The sequence below is a fragment of the Dunckerocampus dactyliophorus genome, chromosome 11 (assembly GCF_027744805.1).
Source record: "Dunckerocampus dactyliophorus isolate RoL2022-P2 chromosome 11, RoL_Ddac_1.1, whole genome shotgun sequence".
In the NCBI taxonomy this organism is placed as follows: domain Eukaryota; kingdom Metazoa; phylum Chordata; class Actinopteri; order Syngnathiformes; family Syngnathidae; genus Dunckerocampus; species Dunckerocampus dactyliophorus.
Window position 1 is genome coordinate 6,757,368 of NC_072829.1, and position 14,093 is coordinate 6,771,460.

Genomic DNA, 14,093 nt, shown 5'->3' on the forward strand with positions numbered 1-14,093 from the left:
ACGTATGCGCATTCCAGCAGTGTCACAACTCTCCAACCTCCCGCCGTGTGAGATAGGACCACGTATGTAAGTCGACCCCTGCGTTTTAATACGGAAAGCCAACACACACACACACACACACTCTGCAGACACAGCAGTGTCACGACTAGCCAGCTGCCGACAGTGTGGGATTGTTGTTGCCAGGCTAGCGAGACGTTGTTTTTGACTCTGCGGAGAGAGGCCAGGCTTAACCAAAGGCGATGCAGGTCTTTCTACAAGCTAGTCTCACCTGATCTAGTGTGTAACGTTACCCCGTCCTGCCGACTAGTAAATCTATACTGCTGTACAGTCTGTACACACTAAAGTATATGCAGGTTTACTTTATGTGGTATTAAAATCATTGCCAAAAATGTATTTCTCGGTTTTCATGTGGCTAAATATTGTGCCTAACAAATTAGTCTTATTCCTAACTCGGAATGGAATGCCCATGCAAAGCATCCATTCGTTGGTGACTTATCGGTCTTTGCCATCCAGTGTCTTTAAAAAAAAAAAAAAAAAGGTAAAAGTGATGTTAAATGTTCATTTATCCATTTAATTCGTCATTGTTTTCTGCATGTAAAACTGTTCTCTATGAAAAGTGTTTTGTGTTATCATTTTTGGGTATCTGCAACGGATTAATTAGATTTACAGTGTTTCGGTTTTTGCACAATCCACCTTCTGGGCTGGATTAATCACGAAAACTGAGGTTCCACTGTACTTTCATGAAAATACTTGCGGAAACCCAAATTTGAGCGTAATTTTAACTCAAAACCATTTGGAAATATAGGTGAAGCTGCCTGTGCAAAAGCCTCCTTGCCTTTGACCAAAGATGACCTGTTACTTACTGCATGAAAGTCAGTTTGCCCGGTCTTTCTCGCTCTCCTCCCTAATCGCTTGTCAGCTTCATCACAGCTGCTGTGTTGATCCGTCGCTGGCAGCGTACCGTTCTGCGTTATTTCAGTCTCAATGTTTTGCCGCGTGAGGGCCCGAAAAACGTTCCGGAGCCGCGGGGACCGCGCCAAGGCTGGGAATGACAACGGCGAGAGAGAGATGTGTTTTATTTATCTTTGTGTTTTTTTTAAAGCCGGTGAAAGCAGACTCTTGCTGGTGTTAGTGTGGACTGGTGTGGAAATTTCCATCAGAATGAGGCAGACAGACAGAGAAAGGAGCGAGGGTGATAAAGACCAATCAATAACACTCAATGTCGTAGTCTCAGATGGGGCTGAGCCCTGTGAGGACACCGTTAATGAAAGAGTCTTTTTGGAAAATTCATGAACGTTTCTTGGTTTAATAACTTAAAAAAAAAAAACAGTTAAAGAATATGTGATGATGGACAAGTCTACTTTGTGTGCACAATGTCCAGAACAAAATGTTGCTGCGTGTGTTCTCCCACACATGCCAATAAGCAGTGCATTTGTTTGCAGTCTTTCCGCTGTAGGCGTCAGACTTTGGGCCGTTGTCGCTATGAATGTGGCAGAGTGGCAATTAAATGCATAGCTACGAAAAGGATGATTATACTGATGGAAAGATAACCCTTTTTGTTAAAAAAATACCTATTCAGATCTGAGGTAGTTTCTGCTGTATTCATATGTAAACATTATTATGACATTGTTACATTATTTAATGAATATTTTGGTCATGTTGCACAAAAAAACCTCAGGACAAAGGCCTTCCATAGAAGCGCTGTACACTTCTTTTTTTCAAATGCGTTTATGTAAAACAAATTCAAAATTTGATGCTGTCTGCGCCGTGGCAATCATGAAACGAGTCTGCAAGCTTTTTGAGGGAGAGAGATATCATGACCTGAATAGCTGCCACCCCCCACCCCCAGGACATGCTCAATAATTTATCAGTGATGGGCCGAGCTACAGAGGAATGTCTAAACTAGGCGAGGACGTTCTCTGATTCAAAGCTGGAGACTGATAGGACTGTTGCATTTTCTTCCTGTTATGTTGTATGTTTTTCTTGGACGTCCTCTCTGCTATCCTCTTTTGGTCTTATGATCATCCCTTGACCACCATTTAGACCAGTGGATCTCAACTGGTTTGGCTGCGAGACCCATCACCCAAATTGCAGAAAACTCATATTTGCGGAACAGTACGCTTTCAACCAGTTACCCCAAATGTTTTTAACAAAAAGTGTATGTACTTGCTAGCTCAGCAGAGCGATAACAGGTTCTCAATAAAGACTCCGGTGATGTTCCGTTTCAGAGCTTTACTTTGAAGCATTGTAAAATTGAACATATAGGAGTAAAGCATGTCAATTATAACGTACATAAGGTATAAAATAAGTTTTCTGACATTTAACAGAAACGAAATACATTTAAACAAGTATACTAGCTTGATGGTAATTTACATTGAAACTCCCATATATGCACCAATGATTAGCATTAGCAATTTTACGTAGATACTTGATCTCCAAGAGAATTTCACATTTTTCCAGCAGCTCTGCAAAAATGTCATAGTGAATGTAATCACTTAATCACAAAATAAAATAAAACAATTAAGGCAAGACATGAGAGACAAGAAAAATAAGAAAATAGAATAAGAATAAATAAGCAAATAATTATGGAACAAATCATGTCAAATTTGTAGTGCAATAGTTCCTAAAATATTAATAATACATAATAATAATTTAATAAGTCCGGTCCTGTGTTTTTTTGTCCTGTGTATTTTACCGCTCCCCCTTTGTTGTGTTGAAAAGCCGCAGGGCATGGGGGAGGAATGATATGCTCAGTCTTTCGATGGAGCAGGACAGTGATAGTAATCTGCCACTGAAACTGCTTTTCTGTTGAGAGATGATGCTGTGCATTGGATGATGCTGGTTGTCCATGATGGAAAGGAGACTCTTCTGTGTCCTTTGCTCTGCCACAGATATCAGGCTGTCCAGCTCAGTGTCAATGACAGAGCCTGCCTTCCTCACCAGTTTGTCCAGGCATGTGGCGTCCTTCTTGAGGCTGCTCCCCCAGCACACTACTGCATGTAGCATTTAGAACACATACTGTCTGAGTCATTTGCACGATTGGGACCCACTCAGTTCCATGCTAATCAGCTTTAGCCATACTTAGCATGGCGCCGTGCTAACTTACGGCTTACGGCTTAAAGTTTCCAGTCGGATATTGTTTGTGAAATTAGATTACGTGTGTTTATGAATTATTTGCGTCAGCGGTCGTTCACGCTGTGATTCATAGTCTCCATCATACATTCGTATCGATGTTTAAATACAAAAGGACTTTTTTTTTAATGAATGAATGTTTGCAACGGTGTTGAAGTGCAACGGCATCGTCATGCTGAGAGGTGTTTTTTTAATTTGGCTACATGACAAGGTCAAAACATTAGAAGCCCTCAGTATGACACAGCACACTTGTACACCCCTCCACATGTGCACATCTGTTTAATTGTTGGTTGCTCAGCCAGAAAACAACCACAGGAGTGACCTCTAACACAGCTAAAAAAGCCACAACGGGAGGAGAGCAAAGCGGTGTCATGTTTTTGTTTCATTCCATCTCTGCAGATAAGCATCTCTTGGTCGCATGTTTTGTGTAGGGTGGAATTGAAGAATGCACCTGTCTTGTGACGCTTGTTGTGTTTTGTCATTTGTGCAGATAAGGAGGTGAAATGTTTCGTATTTCAAGAACACTTAAATAACTGCTGTTGTTGCTGCTTTTCTGATGCTGTGGACCTCTGTAAACTAAGCGAGCTGTCTGTCTGTTGGTAATTCCCCACTTGAATGGTTAGCACACCGAGCTACAGACTCTGCTTGTTTCATGAAGACAGATATACTACATCATACCTAAATATATACTTTAACACACAGTCACTATGTTTACATGCACGCAATATTCCGGTTAAGGTTCATGTGTTCTTGAAAACTAGACGTGTTTGCATCCACAAGCAATAAGAATATTCAAGCGTACATGTTAATCTGCAGATTCCGTATATTGTTGGTAGTAGCGTCATGACTGGATCCTAAAAAGAAAATGCTTTCCGTATCAGGGCTCCAGACTAACTTTTTTTTACTAGGAGCCCAGTGGCCCCTAACTTAACATTTTAGGAGCGTAAGCAGAAAATTTAGGGGCGTGCACCAAAATTGACTTTCAAAGTGAACATTCACATTTCCTGTAATTTCCACTGTATTACTGATAAATACTAGTAACGCCAATACAGCTGTCTTTTCACACACATCGGCTCCTTTCTTTCTCTTTAGGAGTTAATGTGGCAAAGTAGCTCACTTGCACGTTATTTTCAACTACTGGGCTGAAGTGTGGAATAGTCAGTTTGTCATCAACAAAAAATATTCAATAATAAAATAAAATCGACAAATTAACTGGTAAGGTTGCCAACTTGGCAGGGCCAACCAACCCATTCCTAATACAAGGGAAAATAATTGTTCAATGATATATTTTGGGGCTAAAAATAACACAACAGAAAAAAAAAGAACGATTTAAATATATTTCTCAGAAAAATCTGGCCTGCTTATTATAAAACAGTATAAACTGATAGTGCAGGTGTATCCAACTTCCAGCACTATTAAAGCTACTTTGCCAAAAAGAAAGGAGAAGTGAGCTATTTTCGTTTTATGTGACTGCCAACATTTCAACTGCACTTTATTGAAAAAGCACATCTCCACTCAAACAGTGTGCTCATTGTGTTTATGCTATTTTGTGCTCATTTGTCATTGAAAACAGGCATAATGTCTGAATTGAGTTATAAAAGTACTAAGATTTGAAACAAATATTATTTTGTGAGCCACTCAAAATCACAGCGGAGGGAGCAAGAGCAGAGAGCAAGGTTATGTGACACTTAAAAAGTTAGCGCGTACCCCATGACGGCCACTTGTAGCTTCCCTGTGGGACAAAAACTAGCTCAGAACAAACTGCATTGCTTGTTAGTTTTAAAGGTAAAATTTCACTGTGGTGTTAAAAAAAAACTAAAAAAAAACTCTAGCTAGCTAGCTCCCACCAGAGAGGCAAGAAAGTGAGAGCCAGGCAAAATGTGTAAACAAAGATGGTAGAAAAGTTGATTGAATGCATTGAAAGGTGAGTGATCACACATGCTGGCATTGATAGTCTTAGACTGTAAGAGAGAGTTCGGATTTTTTGACATGAAGTAGTATGACGTCCCCATCAGCAGTGTATTGCATTAACAGTGACTTGCCCAAACAACACCCCCCCACCCCCCACTAGTCGGATTTTGGTGATGAGGAATGTAGTTTCGGTTCATTGGTGGGGCTACTTAAAGATTTTGGCTTCTCAAAACAATATGCGTTCAAAAGAGTAATCGCAACTGGACTGTTCATGTTGTCCTAGAAGACGTTTCACATCTCATCTGTGCATGCTTCATCAGTTCATGCGCAACAACTAGGTAGGACAACTCTAGTCTCAGGGGTTCGGTGCCGGATCCAAAGTATTTATCCTCTAAAGGTAGACGCATTCCCATACAAGAAGTGATGCAAAGCAGTAGTTGTTAAGTTGTTAAGAAGGGCATCGGGTCTCTGCCAGCCAATTGTATTGTATCTGGACTAGATTGTCTGTGTGGCTTCATGTTTCAATGTTTTGTAAAGGAAGCACAGGGTTAAAACACTTCTGCACTTTGCAGATTTCCATTCAGTGCCCTTTCCCGCCCTTCCTCACTATCCCCCTTTTTAGCGCTGTGACTTCAACTTTCTCCCTTTGCCTTCAAACAATGTCCGCCATTGTAGAGCTGAAGGTTAAGTGTGATATGTCGGATTAAGACTCACAGACACAAAGAAACCCTGTCAGCGCCATTCTAGACTGTTCCATTACGGACCAAATCCCTGGTAGCCAGGCCTTTTAGGGTGACTTTTCATGACAGACATTACTTAGTCCCTTCTTCTTTTCTACTGAGTCACCGCACTCATCTACCTGTTGAAAATGAAACCTTGGACCAGCTTGTTTTCTTTGTAGACGCAGTGCTGGGTAAAAGGTTAACCAAATGTCAGTGAAAAATACTTGATTGGCAAGTATACTTGATCAGCAGAGTGTCATTTTACTTTAGCTAGCTGCTGTCTATTGACGCTGGTATTAAAGATACAACACAATCATTGGCTGCTTGTTGTAATTCCAGAGAAGAAAACAGCTTTACGGTTTCCATTTTGTTGCATTTTCGAGGCTTTGGACCAATGCAGGAATTTTTGTTCCAATAATGGGATTTTCTCAACTTTTAAATAGGCTCAGACTTGAGTCCAGTTGGTTTTGGAAGGCACGCAAGCTAAATAATGCCTTTAAAGCCTCTGCAAGCTTCATTAGCACATTTTATTGTGTTGTGTCTTTGGTGTGTGATGTTCAGGAATATCGTGAAAACAGATGGTTGATATCTAATAATAGGAATAGGAAACCATTGTGGTGCAGTGAGCAGGGAGGCCTCTGAGATGGCACGAACAAAACTTAAGTGGCTTTAATAACACAAAGACAATTGACACAAGACGCCAGAAGCAGAGGAAGACGGAGCATGAAAGAATGCATATTTCCCTCGCACTTGTTCTTGTCTCCCCCTTGCTGATTGATGTCAAGGTGTTGCAGACAAGCTGAAGGTCAGGTCATTTGTGTAACATTCAACTGAAGGAAGAAAGGAAGGCCTTGGTAGAAGAGGAAACAATTAATTTTTGTGTCTGTCCGTCCTCGGATTTGTTAGAATTTAGATTCCATTTTTGTCCTAGGAAATAATGCAAAATGTACTTAGAGTCTCTTAGAGTGTCTATCTTTTGCCATTAGAAGAGCATAATTTATAATAACAGTTTAACATTCTTAAGTACCAAAAAAAAAAAAAAAAGTTCCCCTTAACTTTGACGAGCTACCACTCATATACTTTTGTGGCTGGGTCCCAAAAAAGTTTGGACCAGAACTATTTGCTCAGTGTGAAATATTGTGTAGTGGAGGTTAGTGTGATTGGAGAAAATGAAGTTTTATGCATTTGTATGTGATTTTAGTTCAATATTATAGTAACATACAAGTCGCTATTTTTTTTACTGTTGCTTTAATATAGAACAGTTTTGTTAATATTCTACAAAATGACCAAATTCCTACCAAGCCTTTGAGAGCTCCATTCTCACAGTTGCTCATTTACTGACTCAGAAAGCGCACTTGCACACATTTTTAATAAACCCTAATTAGCCAACACAAAGTCACAGTTGACTTGCACAAAGTCTGCGGAGGCGTGCAGGACACATGCACGTACACACACAGAACATAGGTCTGCAGCTTAGTCGGTGTTGCTTTAATGACTGCGGTCTGTGCACGTCCACAGCACAGTCTTGACCTCTCAAGCTCTCAAGTGTATGTAAGAATGAAATGGAGTGAGCGAGAATGGGCCCATAGAAAGCTCCAACACAAAAACAAGAGACTTTGAAATGAATCTCACCTGTGGGAGAGCATCGTCTTCCCGTTGAAGGTGGTTTCAAGTTTCTCGTTTAACAAGCCATCAGAGGAGACAATCACCGTGAGCTGAATGGGGCAGTGTTAAGTGTTCGATTTCTGTTTGTATGAATGAAAGACTTGACACTGTCTCAATTGAGGCAGCAGTCTAACTGATGGTCACCATTGTTAATGTGTACTTTTCTCGTGCAAGCAAACATTTTTCTTACTGGAGATATGACTTCAATCTGCTTCAACCGGCTTATCTTCTTTTTAGATTTGTCTCCACCCTCCTTAAAAAAAATCTCATTTCATTTTCCTTTTTTCCCCACCCTTTTCTCTCTCATCAGTGTAGCTTGAAAAGGAATCCTGCAAGAGGGATTTGCGGTCCGTCAATGAGGAACTACCGGCTCATCTTTTGCCACAACCTGAAGCAGCCATAGGTGATTCAGTGGTTCACTGGCCAGGGGAGGAGAGCATAGGACACACTTTCACTGCTACACGGTGAGTTCACACACACACAACCTGAAATTGTACAATAATGTAATAAAATAGGAACAAAGAGGTAATTACAAAAATGCAGTAAAATGTGCATAAATAAAGACAATGGGATGCAAAACAATAACGCCATGTGCAGTAACTATTGAGCTGAAATGTGCAAGGAACATTTTTAATAGTTTTGTTTTTAAATAGTGTGTAAAGATGCACTTCTCCAGTCCAGTAATTAATATGTTTGCACCAATAGTTTTTATATTCAACATTACCATGCCGACTAGAGCTTATGCCTATCTCTAGCCTATATCTAGATGCGCCAATAATTCTTAATGGCTGGCTAAATGATTGTGGGAAACTGTCAAAATGGAGTGCATCACAAGGCTGCAACCAGCAGAGGCGCTCTTGTTTCAACAAGTTTCACTCCGAAGAAGACTGCATTGCATCTGCTCTGGGAAGTTGATCCACGTCCATGCGACCTCCTCTGAGCAACATTAGTCTGATCAATATGACAGTGGCATCAAAACACAAGTTTGATGTTCTCTGCTGAAATTGATATACAAAGAATATTTAAAATATAACCAAATAATACTTTTCCCCAGGCCTGTCACGATAATGGATAAATTGATTTAACGAACAATTTAAAAAAAACAAAAAAAAAACAGGTCTAATTATGAGCCCCCGATAAATCGACATGTACATATATGCGGTATGCTCCATCTGTTAGTCTTTCTGTGGTACACAGGCCGGATGAGAAGAGGGTTCACTCTGCATGTGTCTGTGTGCATTGGCTCTATATGACATCAAGAGAGTGAGCATCGTCTTAGCTATTAAGCCTCTTTGTCCCAGTAGTGGAGGCAGGGGCTAAGTACACGGAATGCTAGCAGTTGGCAAGCAGACGCGAATGGGAATCAAGGCACAAAAGCGATAGTTTCTAAGCCGAGTGCCACAGTTCCAGCGTGGATGTGTATCAGAGCCTTCCTGAGGCAGAGTAAATATTAAACAAAACAGCACAAAATGGTGCGCGATCACAGTGTCGAGCACTTCCTGTTTCCCAGTGTGCTTTGCTGTACAGTTTTTGTAAGTTGCTAGGAAGTACAGTACATACTTAGTGCTCACATAGTAGTTGGTTAACATTCTGCATTATACGTTGGTAGTGTCTTGTTTGTTTTTATCCACCTATTGCGTTGCTGTGTGTAGTTCTTTTGACACCATGAGTAGGCTTGGTATGTGAATTGGTGACCTCCCATGATTCATCAACATTAATGTTGGTAATTTCTGGCCCTCACAAAGGTACACTACCCTTGAGTTCAATCGAGTTGCTCAAATGTGACATGACATGGCATGATGGTCTTTGAAATTATCGGTTATCGTCGATAATTGATAGCACAATTATCGACTAGCAAATTTTGTTATCGACTAGCAAGTTTTGTTATTGTTATCATGACAGGCCTACTTTTCTCAATTCTTTGGTCAATGAAGTTTACTCAAATGCCCCTTTTCCCAATTCATCGATCAAGGAAGTATACTCAAATGCCCATTTTCCCAATTCATCGATCAAGGAAGTATACTCAAATGCCCATTCCAAATGCATGGGCTTGTACGACGGCTCTTTTTCTAAAATATTTCACTTAATTTTCTTTCCCTGATGAAAGAAGACAGTAACTACTAGAGGAGATTAAAAGGTGACAATATTTCTTGTTCAGAGAAAAGCTATCTTGCTGGAAGAGGGCAGCCAGAAGTCAGACAGAGCTGTGGCATCGCTACTGTGAATGATCATACACGTAATATGGAAGTGGCAGTGCACCAGGCAGGATTAGAACCGCACATTGCTTTACACACACTATAATCATTGCAATCCTACCTGCACTTGCCGTTCCCAGCATCACTCACTTGCGGCGTGTGACTGTTGTTTTCTGTCAGAGTTCAACAGCTTCCACTGTGCTAATGTCCAAACAGAGGCTGTAGTCATTCTACATTTGATCAAAGTTACATAAGATTTGTCAGATCAAAACACGATCTCTGCGCATGACTTCTGATAGTGAGAGTCTAATTCGGACCGACTGTACTTCCTGCTTCCGCACTCTAAGCATCACAGGAACTGTAGTTCTTTTAGAGTAAACGTAAAGCCAATCCACTGCAATCTGCAATCTATTGTACATGTGTCTTTACATAACTACATGTCAACATAAATGATTAGCAGTGGCAGCTACAACGGCCGTCATTATTTTAAGTAATAATTTGTAGTTTTTGTTTCAATTTATGGACAGAAGTTCAACATTTAAAGCACCATGCTTACGGTCATGCATGCAAATTATAAAAATACATATATAACCTTTGTACCATTTAAAGCTATTCATTGGACTTGAACGACTCGAATTTCAATAAATAACTGGAAACATTGTGGTGTTCTAAAACTTTTGACCGGTAGCGTATTATAACATTAGTGATTTATTTGGTGTCAAATAATGTTGACAAGAATATGGGGATTAATAATCATTTTACTTTTCTTAAAAATGTTCATCTTTTCTCATCTCGTTCTCGTAGACCCAATCCCGCGTATCGTCTCGTCTTGTGACACTCCCAATAACTACATTTGACAGTAATTAACTGCAACCCTGAGAAAAATGCACCGCTTTGCTCAAACGATGCATTGCACAAGAAGCTGACCGTCAATACGATAAACTGGTTTTCAGATGGTTGTCAAGAGATTAAAGAGGAGGACCCGTTTGACCGCCTCAGGAAGAAACCTCAGGACATGACGAATGAAGACAAATTTTTGGTCATTGTGGTCCATTTAAGTTTTGTGAACTGATTGTGCACAACAAAACCCTACTTGTGTCAACATTTACCATTATTGTTGTTTTTAGTGTTATTTTGTAATTAATGCATTTTCCCTTTTTCTCTACGGGTTTGCTTGAATCAAACCCCAGTGCTAAAAACTCTTAGTGGTGTTCCTCCTGTGAGTGGACTGGACATCATCTGCTGCTGTTTACCTTCAGATTGCCCCCCTCGTGCTCCATTTGCGTTCACTTTAACTGCCTTTGCATGGGAACTCAAGTGTGATGTTTACAAGACCAAATAGACTGAGTGGGATGGGAATTAAATGAGTAAGTAATGAGGATTATATAAGAGTGGAATTATGAAACTGTGACTTTCCCCCAACATGGAACCACACTGTCATTTGGAATATTTAGCTGCTTGGCAATTTAGTATTAAATATACACAAAAATTGCAGCAAATTATGAATGTTGTCCTCTAGCCTTTTCTTTTTTCTCTCCAAAGACGTGAGGTCTTGGCGGGGTTGTGGTGAGGAGGAGGAGGAGACCATGAGGAAGAGCGTGTCTCCGTTGCCTGGCAACGAAGGCGGGGGCTCACCCGGCCCCACGCGGGTTTTCGGCGTCCCACTGGAGGAGGTGACGCGCACGCACACACTCAGCGGCCACGAGGTTCCTGCATTAGTAAAAGACATCGTTGACTACATTGAGGAGCATGGTGAGTCACGCACACAGCCACCAAATTACATCACAGTGCCTACAGGGAGAGAAAAAACATGAATGCACAGTTGTCATCAGATAGTAACAGTATATGCTGTTTTTGGAAGCACAATAGCATTCCCACAGTAAAACTTCCTAACGTTACTCATATCTTGTGTTAAACATCCTGGCTGGAGTTATTTTTCGTGCGGTCTTAAAATAAATATTACTGTAAAGGAGAGTGGGTTTATTTTATGTAACTCGTGTAGTGAGGCTTCACCTCAAGTCTCCTCATTGTCCATTTGTGCGTGCAGGGGGCCTCTTGACCATATGAGGTTATGTAATAAGGCTTTAAACCCGGCGGGTCTCTGCTTGTACGTGAAATAGGTCCCCGCTGCGAGTCAGGAAGTTATTCAGCCTGTGAAAAAGCTGTAATCTCTTAATTTGTGTGTGATGACTGAGGTATTAGCAAGTGCTCAGCATCAAAAGGATGTTGTGAAACTACCGTACATTTTAAAATAAGACTGAAATGGAAAATTACAGCACTTGAAGGTTTGTTGCATAATGCTAAATACTATTTATCTCAAAAATGAGAATGATAAATTACATAACTGAAAACAGTCTCCATTTGTTGTATATTCTTGAACTTGAACATATATATGTATGTTCAAGAAGTTCAAGTTCAAGAATATAGTTCCGCCACGTGTCATTACATAACATCACGCCATGCAAGCTAAACAAACATTTTACGTGTATAGTGTGGCCCTTAAATACCCAATCATGACTCATCCTTTCAGGTCATCTGGACTTTGAGGGTCTCTTCCTAGTTAACGGCAACGCAGAGCGGGTGGGTTGGCTGCGGCAGCGCTACGACAGCGGCGCGGAGGTGGAGCTGGACAAGGAGGCGGACTTGGCGTCTGCGATCAGTCTGCTCCGACTCTTCCTGCAGGAGCTCCCCGAGCCTGTTATACCACTGGCCATCCAGGGGCACATACTACAACTGCATCAAGGTGTGCGATACCATTGTTTAGTCCCGCTTCTCACCCACACTGTGTTTCATTTTAGTGTATCTAAAAGGTAACCGACCATTTTTTTTTCCTGCATCTTTCACTTTCTTTTTCTTATTTACCCAGTTAACTACCATAATTTCTGGACCAGGGGTCTCCAACCCGTCGATCGTGAGCTGCTAGGCGATCTTTGGGAGTTTGCCAGTCGATCGCGAGAACATTTGAAAAAAATGTATTATCACGTCAGTGCCCTCACTTCCCAGAGAGACCAACAGGCACGCATTTTGTCCACAGAACACGCCTGTATGCCTCACCGCTATTCATGCAGCAACCCGCGAGCCCCAGCAAGGAGACCAGTCCCCAAAACCCGGTCGGAGGTACACTAGTACACCGGCCCACCTCGTACACCGACTCACCCCCCTGCGCTAGCAAAAAGGTCAAGCGAGAGAGTGAGGGAGTGACAGAACGCATGCAGCGATGTTCCTGCTCACACAACAGTGATTATTGCTTGTGAATAGGGCTCAAAATCGGCCTTTGCTACCTCAAAGTTAAGGCACAAATATAACTCCATAGACGTGCACCTCCAAAAAACTCTTTGAGCGTTAAGTGCTGACTGTTGAGCGCTTTGACCAGCCCCTCTCTCGTCGGTCTGCATCGCTCGCCCACTACACTGAGCCAACAAACAAGAGTTTTGGTTTGCGCATGAAACCGACGCCAAAAGCCCAACCCTGACCGAGAGCCACAAAAGTAGTGTTGTAGGGGTGCCCAAAGTGCCGCTCAGGGGCCATCTGCAGCCCATGGCTCATTTGTCATTGTATCACTGCAGAAACAAAATAAAATTTAAAAAACAGCAAAAATTATACAAATACAGCAAAAGGCACAATGAGAAAAAGCTGAAATGTTGAAACCAACAACCAATAACACAAAGCATATATTGTGTATGTGTGTATATATATATAATTTTCTTGATCTTGCACAAGTCCACGGCCAAGACCGGGGATCAAAAGGTTGGTGACCATTGTTGTGGACTATTTAGTGCACTGGAATATAAGCCACACCCAGTAAAATTTAAAGAGAAATAAAGATTTATACATATATAGGCCACACCTCTCTAGTTGCAGGTGTCCACATTTTAACATGGGATATTTACTACACAGAAAGATTTTTTACCTTTTAATTAGATCAATTATTTTTTCCACACAGTGCCGAACAGTGCATGTAAAATGGTTGGTTAAACAGTAGCCTACCAGAAAAGTCATTCAACGCTGTTTTCACCTTCCAGCTCCTGCCTTTTCTTCATTGTCGGAATTGAACAGCCTCATACTTCCTTCGTCACACACTTTGTCAGTCTTTCGCTCTCTTTCGTTGTCGCTCTGTGTCACTGTCATCTCGAGGCAAATTAGCCCTTGAGCTTGTTCTCGCCTCTTCATCACGCTTTTCGAAACCCCGTTGGTGATTATGGATTTTTTTTACACTACTCACTACTACGCATGTCAGGATCCACTGGCAGATTTGAGTAAAAGTTGCTAGATTGATTGCCTTTGACTTGAAAGCACCATACGCATTTCGTCATGTGTTTTCCATGATGAAAGTGTGTGCATGAAGCGCAAAATGACTGTTCTGAAGTATACGAGATGTCGCGAAATTAGAACGTAACCATAAATTAACCGTGTCACTGTATAAGCCGCAGGGGTCAAAGCGTGAGGGGAAAAAGTGGTGGCTTGGACA

The 14,093-nt window shown here is 41.3% G+C and overlaps 1 protein-coding gene across 4 annotated transcripts in view; it reads left to right on the forward strand.

The window, feature by feature from the left end:
- fam13b (family with sequence similarity 13 member B) overlaps positions 1–14,093 on the forward strand; it is a 45,958-nt gene that overhangs the window by 1,850 nt on the left and 30,015 nt on the right. For 3 of the 4 annotated variants that reach the window (XM_054792532.1, XM_054792534.1, XM_054792535.1), the window contains exons 2-4: positions 7,746–7,894; positions 11,168–11,377; positions 12,156–12,368. In XM_054792532.1, the coding sequence (XP_054648507.1) occupies positions 11,212–11,377; positions 12,156–12,368 (379 nt within the window). In that variant the 5' untranslated portion in view covers positions 7,746–7,894; positions 11,168–11,211. Of the gene's footprint in view, positions 1–7,740; positions 7,895–11,167; positions 11,378–12,155; positions 12,369–14,093 lie in introns of all 4 variants that reach the window. The other variant, XM_054792533.1, reaches the window with a different exon arrangement.